Raw genomic sequence first — 16,691 nt, 5'->3', positions numbered from 1 at the left:
CTAATCTCCTCATCAGCAGAAGGGGGATAAAGCAAGGGGAGCTCCCAGGTTGCTTCTGGCTCTGAAACATCACTTGGGTGCAGAGTAGGCCCTCGGAGGCTTGAACGGCATCCTTCTTCGAGTGAATCAAAGAGCCGGAAGAGATTAGCACACGTCACCAGTGTGTCGCGCTGCACCAGGAAAGCAGGAGAAGAATCGCACTGATGCCTGATCCAAGAGCCAACTGGCAATGGCGTCCTCCTGTTTCTTCTTCGTCTTCTCGGGCAAGATGCTCTATCTCCCACCGTTGCACGTTTCTGTTGACAGTGTGGTGGGTTTTGAGCTACGATACTACTTCGCCTTGTCAGTTAAAAAAGAGACCATAAATTGTAAAGTAATGTGCATGTCTTTCCCCCCCTCTCTTTCTCCTGTGGACACTGATACGTTCATTTGACCTTACCTTGAGAAAATATACATTCCATCAGCCTCCCTCTCAAAAACAAAGTCACTTCAGTGTGAATCCCGTAGAGAAGAGTAAAAATGTCCCAAACTCTTAGCTTGGCATTCAAAGGCTTTCAAAATCTCCCCCAACATGATTCTTCCAACATTCTCTCTCTTGGCCCCTCAGTCAGCACCCCAGGCTCTAGCCAGCATTGTCTAGAATCCCTAAACCGTCCCTGATTCCTGCCAACAGGTCTCTGCTGGCCTCACTCCCGAGGAAGGCCTCTCTCTACTTTGATGCATAATCCACCGATCTGTCATGGCGGCTTAAAACCCACCACCCCGAAGCAAGGTTTCTTGTCTACTCAAGACCAGTCATCTCTTTCTCCTTCAAATCCCGAAACACCCCTCTCTAACCCATCAATTCTGGACACGTCCATCAACAAGTGTTTATTCACTGTTGTGCCTCTGCCCTTTGCCAGGGGCCTTAGAAACAAAACTACAAAACATATTAACGCAACAACATGGACCCTTATCTCACAAATAATACAAGCTGTATTACAAAATAATTGGAAGGCGGTCTCCCTCCAAAGTCTACACCCTACCCATCACACCACACCATTCTAGCCCCTAGTTTCCAAGAGACATTGTTCTGTTCTAACATATATTGCAGGCTTCCTCCGCGCCAGGCACAACACTGAGGGTTTATGTGAAATATTTTATTTTGTTCTCCTAAGTGTCTATGCATGTAAGTACATTATTAGCTCTGTTTTTTGAACATTAAGCAACGTGCCCAAGAATTACACGTGTTTACATAGCCACATGACTGTATACTTGTCTGTGCATTTTCCAGAACTCTCCAAGCTTATTGAAAATGATTCCAATAATAATAAAGCATCACGGAAAAATACCTTCCTCTCTGCAGGTGAAGGAAGGGAGAGGAGATTCTTCAGGGAGAAGGATGTGGCCTTGAGCTTACTGTTAAAAACTTATCCCTGGAGATGTTTTCTTTTACTCCATGTATCATAAATCCTTTCAGTACCAGACCAGGAAAATTAAAATATAGGTTTAACATAACTTACAAATATTTGGAAACCATATTTTTATCACAAGGGAACTTTAAACATATATTGCACACTCAAAGAAACACGAGCAGAACTGCATTTTGAAGGGGCCAGTTAGAACTGGTGAGATCCCATATAACCACAACATTTTATAAGACATGTCTGACTCACCCACATATCCCACTGGTATCATGTGGCGAAACGTCATAAGGTATATCTATATTTTAGATTAAAATCTAGCCTGGAATTATTGTGAACTAGTTTGAATCAATATATAGGGTTGCACAAGGGATGTCACATGAGATAACAAAAAAAAAGAATGACTAATACCAGGGAATTTATGGACATCTAGCAAATTCGATACTGTTTTCTAATAATAGGCTTGGAATGGTGGTGCAATGGTCCTTTTCTGGGAAGCTGGTCTCCATTGCTCAGGTTTGGGGTTGGTGTCCCTGCTTTGGGCATGCTGGGCCTCCCTCTGCCACCGCAGAGAAAACGTTTACCTGATTGGAATTCCCTACTAGACTATAAGCTCCACGAAGGAAGGAGACTATGCCTATTCATTTATTAAGCATATATGAGCTTACTTTTTGGTGGCCTGTTAAAAAACCTATATGCCAGCTATTGTTGATTGGAGGATAAATGAAACGATGGGTACGATGGGTCTACCAAGTGTCCATCGCATAGTAGCATGAAAACACATGTGAATACCACTCGGTGAGATCTAGTTTATCAAAATTCACACCACCTAAGCCAACAAAATGCCAGACCGACCAAAATAATGGTTCGGGTCTAGTTGGATAAAATATCATGTAATATCTGGCCCTGCTCTTATTTAGAAATTCCATTATAGACTGCTTCGTCTCCTAATAGAAGAATGAAGACCTGCAATATTATCATGAATTTAAGTTTTCATGTAGGGTCATTGTTGATCATCAGTGAAGCAGCTGACAAGAATTTATTGAGAATTAATGATCTGCAAGCCCCCGTGGTCAGTCTTAGGTGAGTGATGGGGCAGTGTGAGCCAAGGGTTCTACCTAACGCAAGGTGATTAAATCCTTGATGGAGAGATACTATGTGTTCAGTTGACCAGACAATTAGGTATACACTGAAGTCAGTAACTGTTATGGGTTGGATTGTGCCCTACCCTCCAATTCACATGTCGAAGTCCTAACCTCCAGTACTTCAGAATGTGACCTCACTTAGGAATAGGGTCACTGCAGATATACTTAGTTATGATGAGGTCATACCGGAGTACAGTGGGCCCTTGCTCCAATATGACTAGTGTACTTATAAAAAGGGGAAATGTGAACACAAAGATAAGCACGCGGGGAGAATGCCATGTGAAGAGACAGAGAGAAGACAGGCCATCGACAACCCAAGGAGAGACGCCTGGAACACATCCTTCCCTCACAGCCCTCAGGAGGAAGCAACTCTGCTCACACTTTGGTTTCAGGCTTCTAGCCTCCAGGACCGTGAGATAATAAATTTCTGTCATTTAGTTTGTGGTCCCTTGTTACGGCAGCCCTAGGAAATTAATACAGTGATAAACACTAAATTCTTCTCAGGGATCAGGGTTTCTTGACCTGGGCACTATGGACACTTGGGGCCAGATAAGTCCACGTGGTGGGAGTCCATCCTGCACATCATAAGATGTACAAGCATCCCCGGCCTCTATCCACACCGCGGATACGCCATGCAACACACACACACACACACCCCTTTTCACTGGAACCTGCACTACACCTGCTACTGTTTTCAAAGAAGAAACAAGTTCTAGAAATTCTAAGGAAAGAAGAAAAAAAGTCTAGCTAAGTACTCACTTACAACTTTCCCAATTGCAAATAAAGCACAGGACTTTCAAAATTATGGAAACTTACAATCTATAAATGAAACCCAAGAGTGAAATCCCTCGTCTTTACCTCTAGATGAGAAAGACTATGCAGGAAGGCGGAGCTTTAATTGGAGCCTTTATCAAATGATGACAGAAGTCCAATGGGATGACCCATTGAAATGGGCATCATACAAATAAACTCCTAGAGCCAGCCTTTAGAGTCACAAATGCAAAACAATGGTTTGGACCTTTAGCATCAGCTAACTTGAAGTGGGACTGTGCCAAAGTTGAAGGGCAAGGAAAGGTCAACTCTTCTCAGTTTGTATATTTTTATAGGTTTAACCTGAGAAAAGAAACAAGAGACCCAACATTGCATGTTGGAACAGAAAAAAATGGAATTATTGCATTGTAACTCCTTGAAAACTCTGCAATACATTATATTAAATTCTCTTACATGTTATGTGGTTCACAAATCAAACTTTTAATCCAGGCTTGAGGACTGAGAGGCTTCTCAAAATTCAATTAAAATGATACAAGCAGGTCCACATTATGACATGCTCCATTTAGAGACATGCATTTGGCAGGAAGACTTTTCTCTTTTTATCTTAAAATCGAGTTCAGGAAATGTTGGTTTAATTTTCTCTTTGCTTCAATATTTTATGAGTGCTTCCCAATGCATAGTCTCTGAAAGCACTAGATTACTGACACAGTGCTATTTCAGATGACAGGGAAGATTTTATTTGCATGAATTCTACATGTTGGAATTTTTATGCTTTTTTTTTCTTTTGTGCCTGGAAAGAGAGTTGTAATGTACAAAAGTATATTCCAACTCTTTACACAAGCACATGTATATATACTGAGACCTAATATGAGTAAAAGTGGCCCCCAAAGTTTAAGATCAGTGCGAGAAATAACTGTTCTTCATAATCATTGCAGAATTCCCATCTTCAAATAATGGAGTATTCTTAAGGAATATTTTTTTAAAGATTGTATTTTTATTTATTTGTCAGAGAGAGAGACAGAGAGCACAAGCAGGGGAAGCGGCAGGCAGAGGGAGAAGCAGGCTCCCCGCCGAGCAGGGAACCGTATGTGGGACTCGATCCTAGGACCCCGGGATCATGACCTGAGCCGAAGGCGGACGCTTAACTGACTGAGCCACCCAGGCGCCCCAAATAATAGACTTTTACTAACACAAGAACAAACACATTTTCCAAAAGGAGACACTTGCATCCTTACATATCCAAATAAGTACAGTGCATCTATCATCTTCTCAAGGAAAGCACCCTCAAATTTCTCCACGCTTTCTATTTCCACATCATCACAGATCTATTTCTGTACGAGATGCTAAAGCTTCAGAAAAAGACACTTACAGAGCACATTCACTTGTTCAGACCAAAGTAATAATTAACAGAAAATACCCTTCCTTGGTTTTGGTCCTTTCAGTATGCTATTAACTTTCCTCAAAAATTAATGTCCATGTTGTACTTGGGTTTTAAACCCAAAAAAGCACATATGTTCATAAATATATGATACCTGAAATATCACAGACACCCCAAATGTCAATATATTCTTATCACCTTTTTATTCTAATGCAAGTGGTGTGTTTTAGGACAAACATGCCATGCTAGCAGGTTACCTGTCTAAATGCTCATAAGCATATTTTGTTGAGTGGCTGTAGAAGCGCTTTGGTGCACTGGGTGCTGTTTATATGCTTCTATTTCTGTAATTAGAAGATCAAATATACTGCACCGTTAATTGTCAGGCCCTTCGGTGACAGTATCGACGACTGCTAACCCACGGGCTTGATGAGACAAGTGTGCAGGTCTATAATTGAAGAGCTTCATTTTCATCACAAAAAGAGCTTAGAGCATGATAGTATCTCCTCATAAATTTGGAGATGTTCTGTAAATAATTAATAACTCCTCTCTGATAGTACACAAATAATGAGCAGAACTTGACTACCAAGTTTAAATATCAAGTCTGGAGGCTGCTGAATACTGAACATCTATCATTGTGGTGCTTCAACAATTGACTGTTAAAAGCCAGTGTTAGTTAATCCAGTCAAAGGAACATTTTTTTTTTTGATAAAGACTCCCGTCCGCCATGTTCACATTTTGGAAAGCAAAAACACCCATGTCCAGTCATCTTAAACGTTCTGTCCCCAGCCGAAAAGGGGAGGAAATGATCACCTTGGCTTCTGAAATCGATTGCCATGTCAATTTCCGAAGAATATCGGAGGCACAATGCACACACGCGTTGCCTTTGCTATCATTATCTCTAGAGGTGTGTTTTTGGCTAGTGCCATGCACTATACTAGAAAACCAGTTGGCGTCTGTCTCCCCTTGTCCCCAGCACCTAAGTCCTCGGGCTTAACTTCTTCTCCGCATTTACGGACGGATCTGCACCAGCAGTCCTTGGACACTTAAAAGTGAGGCATGCTGCCCAGGTTCCCCAAGTGACATTCAGAAGCAGGATTCACTTCAGCTCACCAGTTACCCTCAGCATCTCAAGAAACAGCCTGACCAAATCACAGGTGTGGTCCATTAATCCCAGCGTCACAAAATAAACTATGAGGTCCCGGTAAACACAACTACCCATTAGCGCGCTAAGGAAAAGTGACAGGAACCATTTGTGAGAGGTGACGATGTGCCCTGAGTGATAACACTCTCGATCATGTGATTCATTTTTTGTTTGCTCAACAACACAGTGTGTGTTTTTCCTGAGAGGAAGGACTTCAATATATATTTACTCAAAGCTCTTAATTTATACTTCCTTTCCTTTTAATTGGCGTCTTGTGATCTAAAATTAACCGGTGAGCATAGTCTCTCACTATTAGAGCAAACTCTCGGCTGAGTTTGCCATAATTAGACCCACCATCGCCTGAAGTTCGACAGACATCTGGAGACCTGACTTATTTCTTCCCTGGTGCATTCTATCCATATTTAGAGAGTGATTTTTAATTTGACGTATAGTCATATTAATTATCATCCCCCGAGCTGGAGCTAGGTTAATAATTTCACGTTAAAAGTGAAGTTCAAACAGCCTCGCCTGTAACCTTACCGAAGAAAAAGCCTACACGAAAAGGAATTTCTTGGCGAAACCCGAGATGGTCAGAGCACTCTAGCTCCCCAATAAGCCGGATATCATTCACACAAGAAATACAAGGTCACATGTCCTCTAAAATCCCACATTTGCTATAGGCATTCCTCCCTCTATCCTTTTGTTTGTGCAAGTAACTGGATACAGGTACAATTTGGGTGAAATTAGCTTTCGTTAATGAGTGAAGAAAATAAATGCCCCCAAAATGCCCAAAGCCAGATTTTTATCTGCCATTCCTTCTTTCCTTCACACCCCCCCCGCCCCCCTCTCTCTCTCCCTCCCTCCCTCTCTCTCTCTCTTCCTCTCTCTCTCCCCTGCAAGGACTGAAAATGATACAGATCTTTCAAATTCGCCCTCACCTTGACAACGCGAAAATTACAAGCAGCAGTCAACTTTTACAAGATACCCTGATTGTGCAACATTTACAGGCTGCCAAAAAGCATGCTAAAACTAATCAGATAACAAAGGTGAAGAGAAAACCTTCACCTGCCATGCAGCTAGCAGTGAATACACTTTTTATTTCCATGACATTTGCCGGCAGAAAGGGGTTGGCTTAAGGCGGATCGGACTAACCTTCAATTTGTCATAGCGCTCACTCAAAGCTGCCACCTGATGATCTCGGTGCCGCCCAACCAGTTTACACAAGGCACAGATTAACTGGTCATCGGTCACACAGTACATATTCACCTTCTCATCCTCGTGCTCCAGGCACATCAGCCCCCGGATGTGCGAGTCCGGAATTGGCTCAATCAGACGATGGCCTGTAAAGGGCTTCTTGTTTGGGTGAGTGGCTTTCAGGCACTCATCACAGTAGGACACTTCACAAGTGACACAGGTCTTCACAGCATCCTGGGCAGGATCCTGGTCACAGAACTGGCAGAGAACTTTCTCGGCGGAGGTCATGGTGTTGGCGTCGAATGCCCGCTCCCGGCGGGTCTCGCTAGGGGAATTGGGCCCGCTCACGGATGCCTTCTGGAACCTGTCGATGATGTTCTGCAGGGTGACGTTGCGCTTGAGTCCGTCTAGACCTCGCTGGCTGAGCGTGATGACATGTCGGCAGGTGGGGCACTGGAAGGCGGTGATGGACTCCACGGACTCGTTGGTGGCGCAGTGTGACACCAGGATGCGGTGGGCGCAGTTGAAGCAGAGGCTGTGTGCACAGGGTAGCAGGAGAGGGTCCTCAAAGAGCTCTAGACAAATAGGGCAGGTCAGCTCCGACTCCAGCGTTTCCATCTTCAGGCAAAGCTCTCCTGGGTCATCAGCAAAATCCAAGGAAGCTGATCAGCTATCTGGAAACAGAACGTAAGATCTGATTAGGCGCGAGGGGGTCAGCCATGGGGAGCTGTCAGCTTTGAATGCATCTCAGAATAATTCCAAACGCAGGTCATGGAAGGGTAAATGCGTGTGCATTCCAAATAATTCTCTTTCTATTCACTGGGGGAATAAGGAGGGGAGAAACACCCGAAGCCAGCATACCAACTAACATTTTCTCAAAGTTCCCAGTCACCAAAAGCAGAAAAAAAAAAAAAATTTTTTTTTTTTCCCCCGCAATTTTGTTTGTTAAAAGGTCTTACTCCAGACTGGCAAGTTATTGAAACTGTAATCTCCATAATTTGTATCTAATGACAATAATCTTACTGTGTCACGGCCAAGTTTTACCTTGTGTGGAAAATTAAAATGTAGAAATGTTAATTAACAAACTAGAGTCTTTCCTAACTTTGAATTGATGAACTTACACGTGAACGTTTATGCGTCTGCAGGACTTTTTACGACACCACCGCAAGCTTCAGAGAAGTAGAAAGGCGCTTCTTGTGGAAATGGGCATGAAATGTGCATGAGATCAAACGCATGACTTCAGCGGAAATGATAACGCTTAAATACGGGATGTCAGCTTCCAAAATATATTCCTGCGGAAAAACACTGACTTTCACAGAGATGATTGTGATTGAGGCCATGTTTTTTGGCATGTGTTCGTTACTCTCTTGAATAATTCTATTGTTTAATTCGGCAGTGGGATGTGGGTGGGCAGAGGGAAGCAGAGAAAAATATCTGCGGGTCTTTTCAGTGGCTGCGGTGAGCTTGGGTACCAACGACTAGTAACGATTTAGTTAATTAGGACAAGGATTTTCGTGGCTTCAATATTCATTTGGTAAGTTATTAGCAGGGCTAACGACTGCAGCGCAGGCAGCAGTACTCTGAGGAGGCTTGCGAGGGCAGCTGAGGGATCCTGCGAAGCCCGCCTGGCCGAAAGAGTCCCATCAAGGGCTTGTCCCTGTGGCCACCGACAGGCCGGGCCGGCAGGAGATCCAGCCTCACACCCAGAGCCCCGTTGGCCCTGGGCTCGGTCTCCGTGAGCTTTGTCGCTCCCCGCCAGGCTGCCTTTGGGTGGCCCAGCTGCACGCTCCCCGCACCCTGAAGACGGGGTGTTGCTTTTGTGAACTCCTGCCTGCCTTCCCTTCAGAAAAGGCAGGGGAAAAGAATCCCGCACAGACCCCAGTTCATTACCGGGGAAGAGGCCTCATGCTCATTAGCAGGCCTGGGAACCAAGCCTCTTTGAACCATCTCCCTTTCAAGACCGTTAGCAGAGGTTTGCAGAACAGCGCCGGGCATATTAGATGCAGTCCAGTGCGGCCTGTGGGAGAACAGTGCAGCTCACCCAGGGGACGCCAGGTTCCAATCACCCTCGGGGGGCCGGGGGGGGGGGGAGTTGGGGGGTTCTCGGCCCGCTTGATGGGAAGGCTTCACATCCACTGCTACCGTTTAGCGATTCGGACAATCGGCCTTTTTGTATTCGCACCTCCCTTTATTTACAAAACTCGCGATTTCTAGAATGCGCTGCCCCTTTCTGAAATAGCATCCCTCAGAAATACCATGTGGGGCTTTGATTAAGCTAATGCTCATATTGCCATCAACTAAACAGGAACTGATCATTAAAAGCGTCAAGTGCGTGCTGAGTTTGTTAAAAATTAAAGAGCTGCTGGCTTCATAGAAGCCTGGTATCTTAAAAAGATCTTCAGCCATTCGCGAATATTAAGTACACGAGGAAGAATGAGCGGGCAGCTGAGATTTGAAATATGAAAGCTTGCTCATGTCTGCACAACCCGCAGTGGCAACTTGCAGACACCTGCCGTCCCCGCTCGGTCCTAGCCACCCCTTCTGACAGATGGCTTGGACGAAATGGAAAAGGTTTACCTATTAATCGTTATTTTGGTTAACCGTGGAAAAACAGAATTATCTCTAAATCGGGTTTCTTCTCTCTTCCCATCTGAAGAAAGTAAATTAAAGGGAAACCGTCGCCCTTTTGGTCCACTTTGTTCTCAGGTGCGACAAGAACGCCTACCGATAGATCTCCACACAGGGATGAGCCCCAATTACGTCTGGAGAGCTGCGAGGACTGTATTTTTCTGCAGGTGCCAGGATTCCAACCCAGCGCGGCGCAATCACAATTTCTAGAGGTGATTCTGCTGCCGACCCCGGTGGAAACGCTGACATCTGAGCTGAGACGTTAAGCGAGCTGGCTCGTGCAGCCGGAACCTGGCACCCTCACCACCCGGCTCTGTGGTCGTGGGCCAGCCAACATCACGCCTTACCTGGATTATCACAATACCTTTCCGAATGGCTTCCTGCCTTCTGCTCACTCTGGCCCCCACCCGCAATCTTTTACTCCCGAAGCCAGAGATCCTGTTAAGACATGACCGAGCCTGCCTCTTCTCTGCTCTCCCCTCCAGGGGCTTCCCATCTCCCTCAGGGAGCAACTCAGCAAAATCAAACCGGCCCCAGAAAACACACTCAGACAGTGACTTCACTTCCTCCCACGCGAGCCCTCGTTCGGCTCTGGGCACACGGCCTCCTCGTGATGCGTCCAACATGCCAAGCATGTCCCATCTCCCCTCCCCAAGGTCTTTGGAATCCACGGGACTCCCTGCTGCAGTGCGACCTCTTTGTGAACCCACGGAAAACCAATTCCCCTGCTACCCCCACGACCACCTACCCACCCATCACGGCGATCCTCTCCCCAGCTCACCCTCCCCCCCACCGCCTCACTTTGTCCTTCCCCATAACTTTTGTCACCCAACATATTCTACTAGTTTGGTCACTGAGCCATCATCACTCCCCGCTGCCCCACAGGTAGAAGGTGAGCTCCATGTGAGCAGAGACTTGGCTTGGCTCTTTGAGGGATATCCTGCCAGCCCCTGGAACAGCGCCTTGCACACAGTGGGACTCAAACGTGGGTTGAATGAGTTGGGAAACATACAGCTGTTGGGGTTAAAAACCTCCAAGAATACAACACCGCTGTCTCAAAGGATCTCTCAACATATTGGAACAGAGGTCAGCAAACTTTTTCTATAGGGGGCCAGGGAGTAACTATTTTTGGCACTGCGGGCCAGACGGTCTCCGACACAGCTGTCAGATGCAGTGTTGTGGCACGCCAAAGCCGTCATACACAATACACAAATGAGTGAGTGCGGCTGGCCAATAAAGTCGGATTTACAAGGGCGCCTGGGTGGCTCAGTCGTTAAGCGTCTGCCTTCGGCTCAGGTCATGGTCCCAGGGTCCTGGAATCGAGCCCCGCATTGGGCTCCCTGCTCAGCGGGAAGCCTGCTTCTCCCTCTCCCACTCCCCCTGCTTGTGTTCCCTCTCTCGCTGTGTCTCTCTCTGTCAAATAAATAAATAAAATTTAAAAAAAAAATCGGATTTACAAGAACAGGTAGCAAGCTCCATTTAGCCCGAGGATCTTATTTTGCTGACCCACGGAGTAGAAGATAGAGACACGTACAACCAGACAACAGAGAAGTGAGAATCCCTCCCAAAGAGACAGGACTAAAATGCTGTGCGGGCAACAAGGGAACGGCAGTGGAGTGAGACGTGGACAAGCGGGTACAAGTTTCGAACGCTAACGGGAAATGATAGGCAATGGGATTTCACCCTGACATCAATGGAAATAATGTTGAGTCGAGTGCTTAGGGGCACTTCATGTTAAGAATGATTTAATAGCAGCTGCTCAGAACGGGATCTTTTGCTTTTATTGCCATAGCGCTTGGCACGGTGTTTTGTGCAAGCATCTACGCTGTAGATGTTGGTTTAATGGTATTAAGTGATGACTAAACATCTGGATGCGCAGTGAGGTTCAGCCAATTTTCGGAATCTTGTGCCCATATGTTGCCAAAAGGGAAGGGGCTCTGGGTTCGATATCTATAGTGGATCCGATTTTTTTTCTCCTTTGAGGCAGATCTTGCTGTGGTGTAGGTAATATTCTGGTGACATTACGCGACAATATGTTACTGGTAAGCATGCACGCTATTCCCCCACCCGAGAAAATTAGCATGGTTTATTTTTTAGCTTTTTGGGAAATGAAAATACCATTCATTCTTTCACCAAATATTGAAGCCTCTCTAGGTTCTTGGTGCTGGTAAAAGTAACGGTAACACTTGGCCCCTGCCTCAGTGATCTTATGGGGAGAGAAAACAGCGTAACAAAAGGCACGTGCCAAAGACCGGGGGAGAAGAAAATGGGAAACTTCCCGAAGGAGGCAATATGTGAGAAGGATTTTTGAAGATGAACAGGGGTTCACCAAACAGGTGTGTGGGGGGGGGGATTTGCGAAAAATGTTATCTTTTCCTTTTCTTAACTCCCATAATTTAATGTCTAGGCCTCAAAAAGAGAGAGAGATTCTTAGCCTTCGTTACAATAGAAGGAAATCACACGTGCATATCATTGTCAGGAAATTCTATAGCTCAACATTTTTCTGAATGGGCTGATTGGTCCTCATTCAGAGGAGGATGTGGGTAATCATGGGAACCCCTTGCAACAAACTGGGAATGGCGACAATTTACAGCTCACACCTCTGCTTGTCCACGGTTTGTAGTCTAAAACAGGGCATGGAATAGAGGGAAAGGAGAGAGCCGGATGGGTGGCCAGACGGTCAAGGATGACACACAGTTCGGCTACTTATTAGCTGCGTGGCCCTGGGACAGTGTCCACAGATGTTCCCTCCAGTTTCTTCAGCACTCACTCCAAACAATCCCTAAGCAGGACCGTCCTTAGCCATGGGCTGCACTTGAGCCCCGCTTCCTGGGACGCACTGGATGCAAGACACCTTTTCCAGAAACTTTCTTACAAATTCAAGACTTCTGAGGAAAACCGATAATGTCAAGGTTTCCACACCCCTGTCTTCCTCCTGTCCCACCCTCTCTCATTCTGTGTGTCACTGAAACTGTGCTCTTCTGGTTTTCCTCTAAGCACTGCTGACTTCTCCTTCCACCGAAGCAGAGCCTGGGTGTTTTCTAAGGGTCTGGCCCTCCGTCCAAAGGTCATCAAAGAGGGTCAAAAGGTACAGACTTCCAGTTGTAAAAGAAAGAAGCCCCGGGGGTGTAATGTACAGCACGGTGGCTGTAGGTAATAAACACGGTATGTACAAATAGGGAGTCAGGTTGCACACCTGAAACTAATGTAATGTTATATGTCAATTACACCTCAAAAAAAAAAGCCATCCAGGTTGTTCATTCGTTTCTCGTACAGCGTCTATGAGAATGACTCCTAGGCTTGTCTCTCGCAGGGCCTCTCTTTCCAGAATCCCAGCTCAGCACGGATAGTGCTCTGCTTCATTTACTGTAAATGCCTCAATTTGGAGTGTGCGTCTCATGGGTTTCATCAGCTTCCCTCCCAAACCTGTATGCCCTACAAGCCTCTGGTGTCTCCTCATGGTGCTTCCGTTCTCCTGATCACTGCAAGTCCGAAACTCGCCTCGTGAGGTTGCTACCGCTGGCCTGAAAATGGGGGAGATGAGGGCACGATCCACGTGCACTGGACGGAATCACAGGGGCCCTCACATGTGGAAATGAGAGGCAGAAGAGTAGGGCCAGGTGATGAGATGCAGAAAAGACTCGATGACCGTCACTGGCTTTGAAGATGGAAGGGCCACAAGTCAGGGAATGTGAGCTGTTTCTAGAAGCTGCAAAAGGCAAACAAACAGTCTCCCCCAGAGCCTCCTGAAGGAACACAGCCCTGCAGACACTCTGCCCTCCAGTGTGGTTTAAGCCATCACGGCGCTGGTAATTTGTTCCGGCATCAATAGGAAGCCACACACTCTCCTTCCCCCAAATCCAAATCATCAGCCAAGACATGTGAGGGTCAATCCCTCGTTCTTTGATTGGTTTCCTTCTCTCTGCTCTCACTGCCTCTGGGTTGATCCAGATCTTCTTTCCTGCATTCCTAGACTATTACACCCCACTCCCCCACACACAAACACCTCCTAATTTGATTCCTTACCTCCAATCTTTTTGTCCCTCAGTTTCATCTTTGCCACATGCTTCTGGCACCTCGTCATTTTCCTGTCACTTCTCTTAGAGGCCCACACATTGAGCAGCTAGCTCCCTGCTGGCCAGAGGATGAGTCCCGATGGATGCCTTAGCTCCTGTTTCAACACCTTGCCCCAGTGTCTCCCGAACTGCTTCTTCAACCTGATTCCCACGCACTCACCTCCCATCCCAGGAACCCGGGGGATGGGACCATTTGCTGCTCTTAGCAGCTGCCTTTGCCTTTCTTCCCAGCACAGATCCTTTTCCCCTTTGTGAGATTCTTTTTTTTTTTTTTTTTTTTGAGTGTGTTTCATGTTTATTTTCTTGTTTTTGTTTTCTGGTTTTTTTAAGCTGACGGCAGAACCTCCTAGAGGCCCAGAGAACCCTGGCCATTGTTGTATTTGGAGATTTCATATTAAACAAAGAAGAATTGTTTTAGAACATGGCTATAAATAGTGCAACATGTCTTAAATGTTTACAATTAAGGTAAGGCTTTTAGCTGAAAACCACAAAGCGGTGTAACTACCATATTTACAAAATAACCGAAACATTCATTTAAAAATAGTATTTCCTGGTACACAAGAGAGTGATCAGTAATGGGATTCCGGTTTAAAGTTACATGATTCATCCCATTCTTTCAGTAGAGCTGGATCAGCTCCGGGACTGATATAGGCACGCACGCGCGAGCGCAGACACAAACACAAATCTCATACGGAGTTAACACTCATCGTCTAAATTTGAGGCTGATCGTAAATGGGTGGCCTGAGCCAAATGACCACCTACTCCTCGAAATCCCCCATGATAAATCTGGATGTCAGAGGCTCGTGCCTTTTGGGGTTAAGAAAAATTAAGAGAGAGACGGACAGCGGGAGGTGAGGGCTGCAAGGATGATCGGACCCTTGGCACCCAGGTGATGGCTAAGGTGATCTGGCTGAACCAGCTGCCTGGGCAGATGGCCCCTCGCCCCCTCTGGGCTCCAAGTATCATCATCCGGAGGTAGCACACATCCCAGGAGGAGGACTTTCCTGGAGGGAGAAGGGCTTTCTTTTGTCCAAGGTGCGGGCTCTTGGGGGAAACGGACTCAAGGAGACAGTCCCCAGTAGAAGAGGACGGACACCAGGACTTAGTGGAGATACAAGGTTTGGAACTGAGAAGGGAGATGGGGAACTCAGGCTGGATGTCCTTATGGATTACTGTTCTCAGCCAGCGAGATGCAAGTGAGGAGGAAGCTTCCTGGCTGTTGGAGTCATCTTTTCTGCCCTCTCCTCTGAAGTAAGAGCAAAACCATCGTCTGGGCAAGTCCATGCAAAGAAAACATTCAACCCCCTGCCTGTGCTGTCACTACCCTTGCCATCATCCTGCTCGCTAGCTCATGTTAGAATTTCACCACTTTATTCCTTGTAGTCTCCCTGGACGTCTGCAGTGACACAGAGAAGAGAACCTGCACCGTGAAGGAACACCGAGGAGCCCTTGTGAAGAAGACACGCATTGCGAGGTTTAACCTGTGGCCAACGTCAGTGAGCAGGTCCAGATCAAAATCCCCAGAGGATGGAAGTTTCACCCATATATGCAAGTGACCAAGAATTAGGAGTCTCCAGACCAAGTGCAGTCTCTGAGTTCAATCACCCACTAGAAGGAGCTACCTGATTGTCAGCATGTCATCCAGGAGTTTCTTAATTCCAAATTTCTCTTAACGGTGTTTTGACATTTTAATCATAAGGTAAACCCATCTCTCAGCGCTTCCCTGCAGCTCACTCTATGTCATGTCTGCAAACTCCATGAACAGTGATCACTTTTCTGATTTGGAGTGTATGACAAAGAGCACACATTCCAGCCACCAGTAATTTTACTTTCAGTCCCTCACTTTCGACGGCTCTGAAAGCCATCACTATGAGGGAAATTCGTGAGTCACTAGACCAAGGAATAAACTTGGATACCAACACTGGGTGGCCGGCGGTCAACTGTTCCTACCAGGTGGCTCACAGCCACTGCCCGGATGATCCCTGAGGCACTTCCTCCCGTTTTTTTCTACATATCCTCTGGGGTATGGAAACTAAGCTTGATGTTAAATTTACCAAAACAGAACCGAAACGACAAACACACCACCCAAACTGTACAAATGTTACACCAGATCACATAAAAACGATTTGGGGGGTTGGCAGAGAGAAAGCCCTCAAAAGTGTTGTAACTAACAAACAGCATCCCAAATTCTATGAGCAAATTTTCTTTAGAGAGTCCTACATTTCAGAACTACGACCAAGTCAATTTCCTATCCCCTCTCTTCACGTGGGTAACGAAGATTTAGCTGGCTTATTGCCATTTGGATTTTTGCTCTGAGATTATCCCTGTTATAGAACCACAGGTGGATTTTTTTTTTTTTTTTTTGAGGATCATGGAATGATGTTTTTATCTTAGATCAGAAGAAACACGGACTTTCAGAGGACTCAAAACTTTGGAACTGTGAACCTCTGGAAATTAACCTCAGCTTGTGAGGCAGAAACAATAGAAACTGGGTGCTATACTCAAGAGGAATTCACCACAAATAGAGTATTTTAAATAACATAATACGAGCACTCAACGTCTGCATGTTTGGTCATGGTTTAGTATTTAGCTTTGAGTTATAAAAACCACAGAATAAACACCCTACCCAAACGCGGCTTTACCGATTAGCACCCTGGCTGATTTGAGACACAGGCGAGTCAGTAAATGCACAGTAAAACAGGGCCATAGACGCGATGCAGAGGGGAGAGGGAGGTCCAACTGAATTTAATGGCATTCTGAAAGACTGGAAATTGATACCACAACAGAGGCTACTTCCTACTCCAAATTACGGCAGAGCGCAGTCAAAATGCAAAGTGGCCCTTAAAGCAACAATACAAATAACACACTAGCAGGAACAGGTGGGGGAAAAAAAAGTGATCTGTAACACTCTATAGGTAATGCCTCTGAGAGAGCGCTGTGGTTAACCTCCGACTG

At 45.9% G+C, this 16,691-nt stretch overlaps 1 protein-coding gene across 5 annotated transcripts in view; it reads right to left on the bottom strand.

Annotated features, from left to right (window-relative positions):
* Positions 1 to 16,691, bottom strand: part of MID1 (midline 1) — a 587,779-nt gene that overhangs the window by 96,509 nt on the left and 474,579 nt on the right. For all 5 annotated transcript variants that reach the window (XM_078064878.1, XM_078064879.1, XM_078064882.1 and 2 more), the window contains one exon: positions 6,991 to 7,706. In XM_078064878.1, the coding sequence (XP_077921004.1) occupies positions 6,991 to 7,650 (660 nt within the window). In that variant the 5' untranslated portion in view covers positions 7,651 to 7,706. The remainder of the gene's footprint in view (positions 1 to 6,990; positions 7,707 to 16,691) is intronic.

The sequence above is a fragment of the Halichoerus grypus genome, chromosome X, assembly GCF_964656455.1.
Source record: "Halichoerus grypus chromosome X, mHalGry1.hap1.1, whole genome shotgun sequence".
Taxonomy (NCBI): domain Eukaryota; kingdom Metazoa; phylum Chordata; class Mammalia; order Carnivora; family Phocidae; genus Halichoerus; species Halichoerus grypus.
This window is presented reverse-complemented; position numbering and strand designations above follow the sequence as displayed.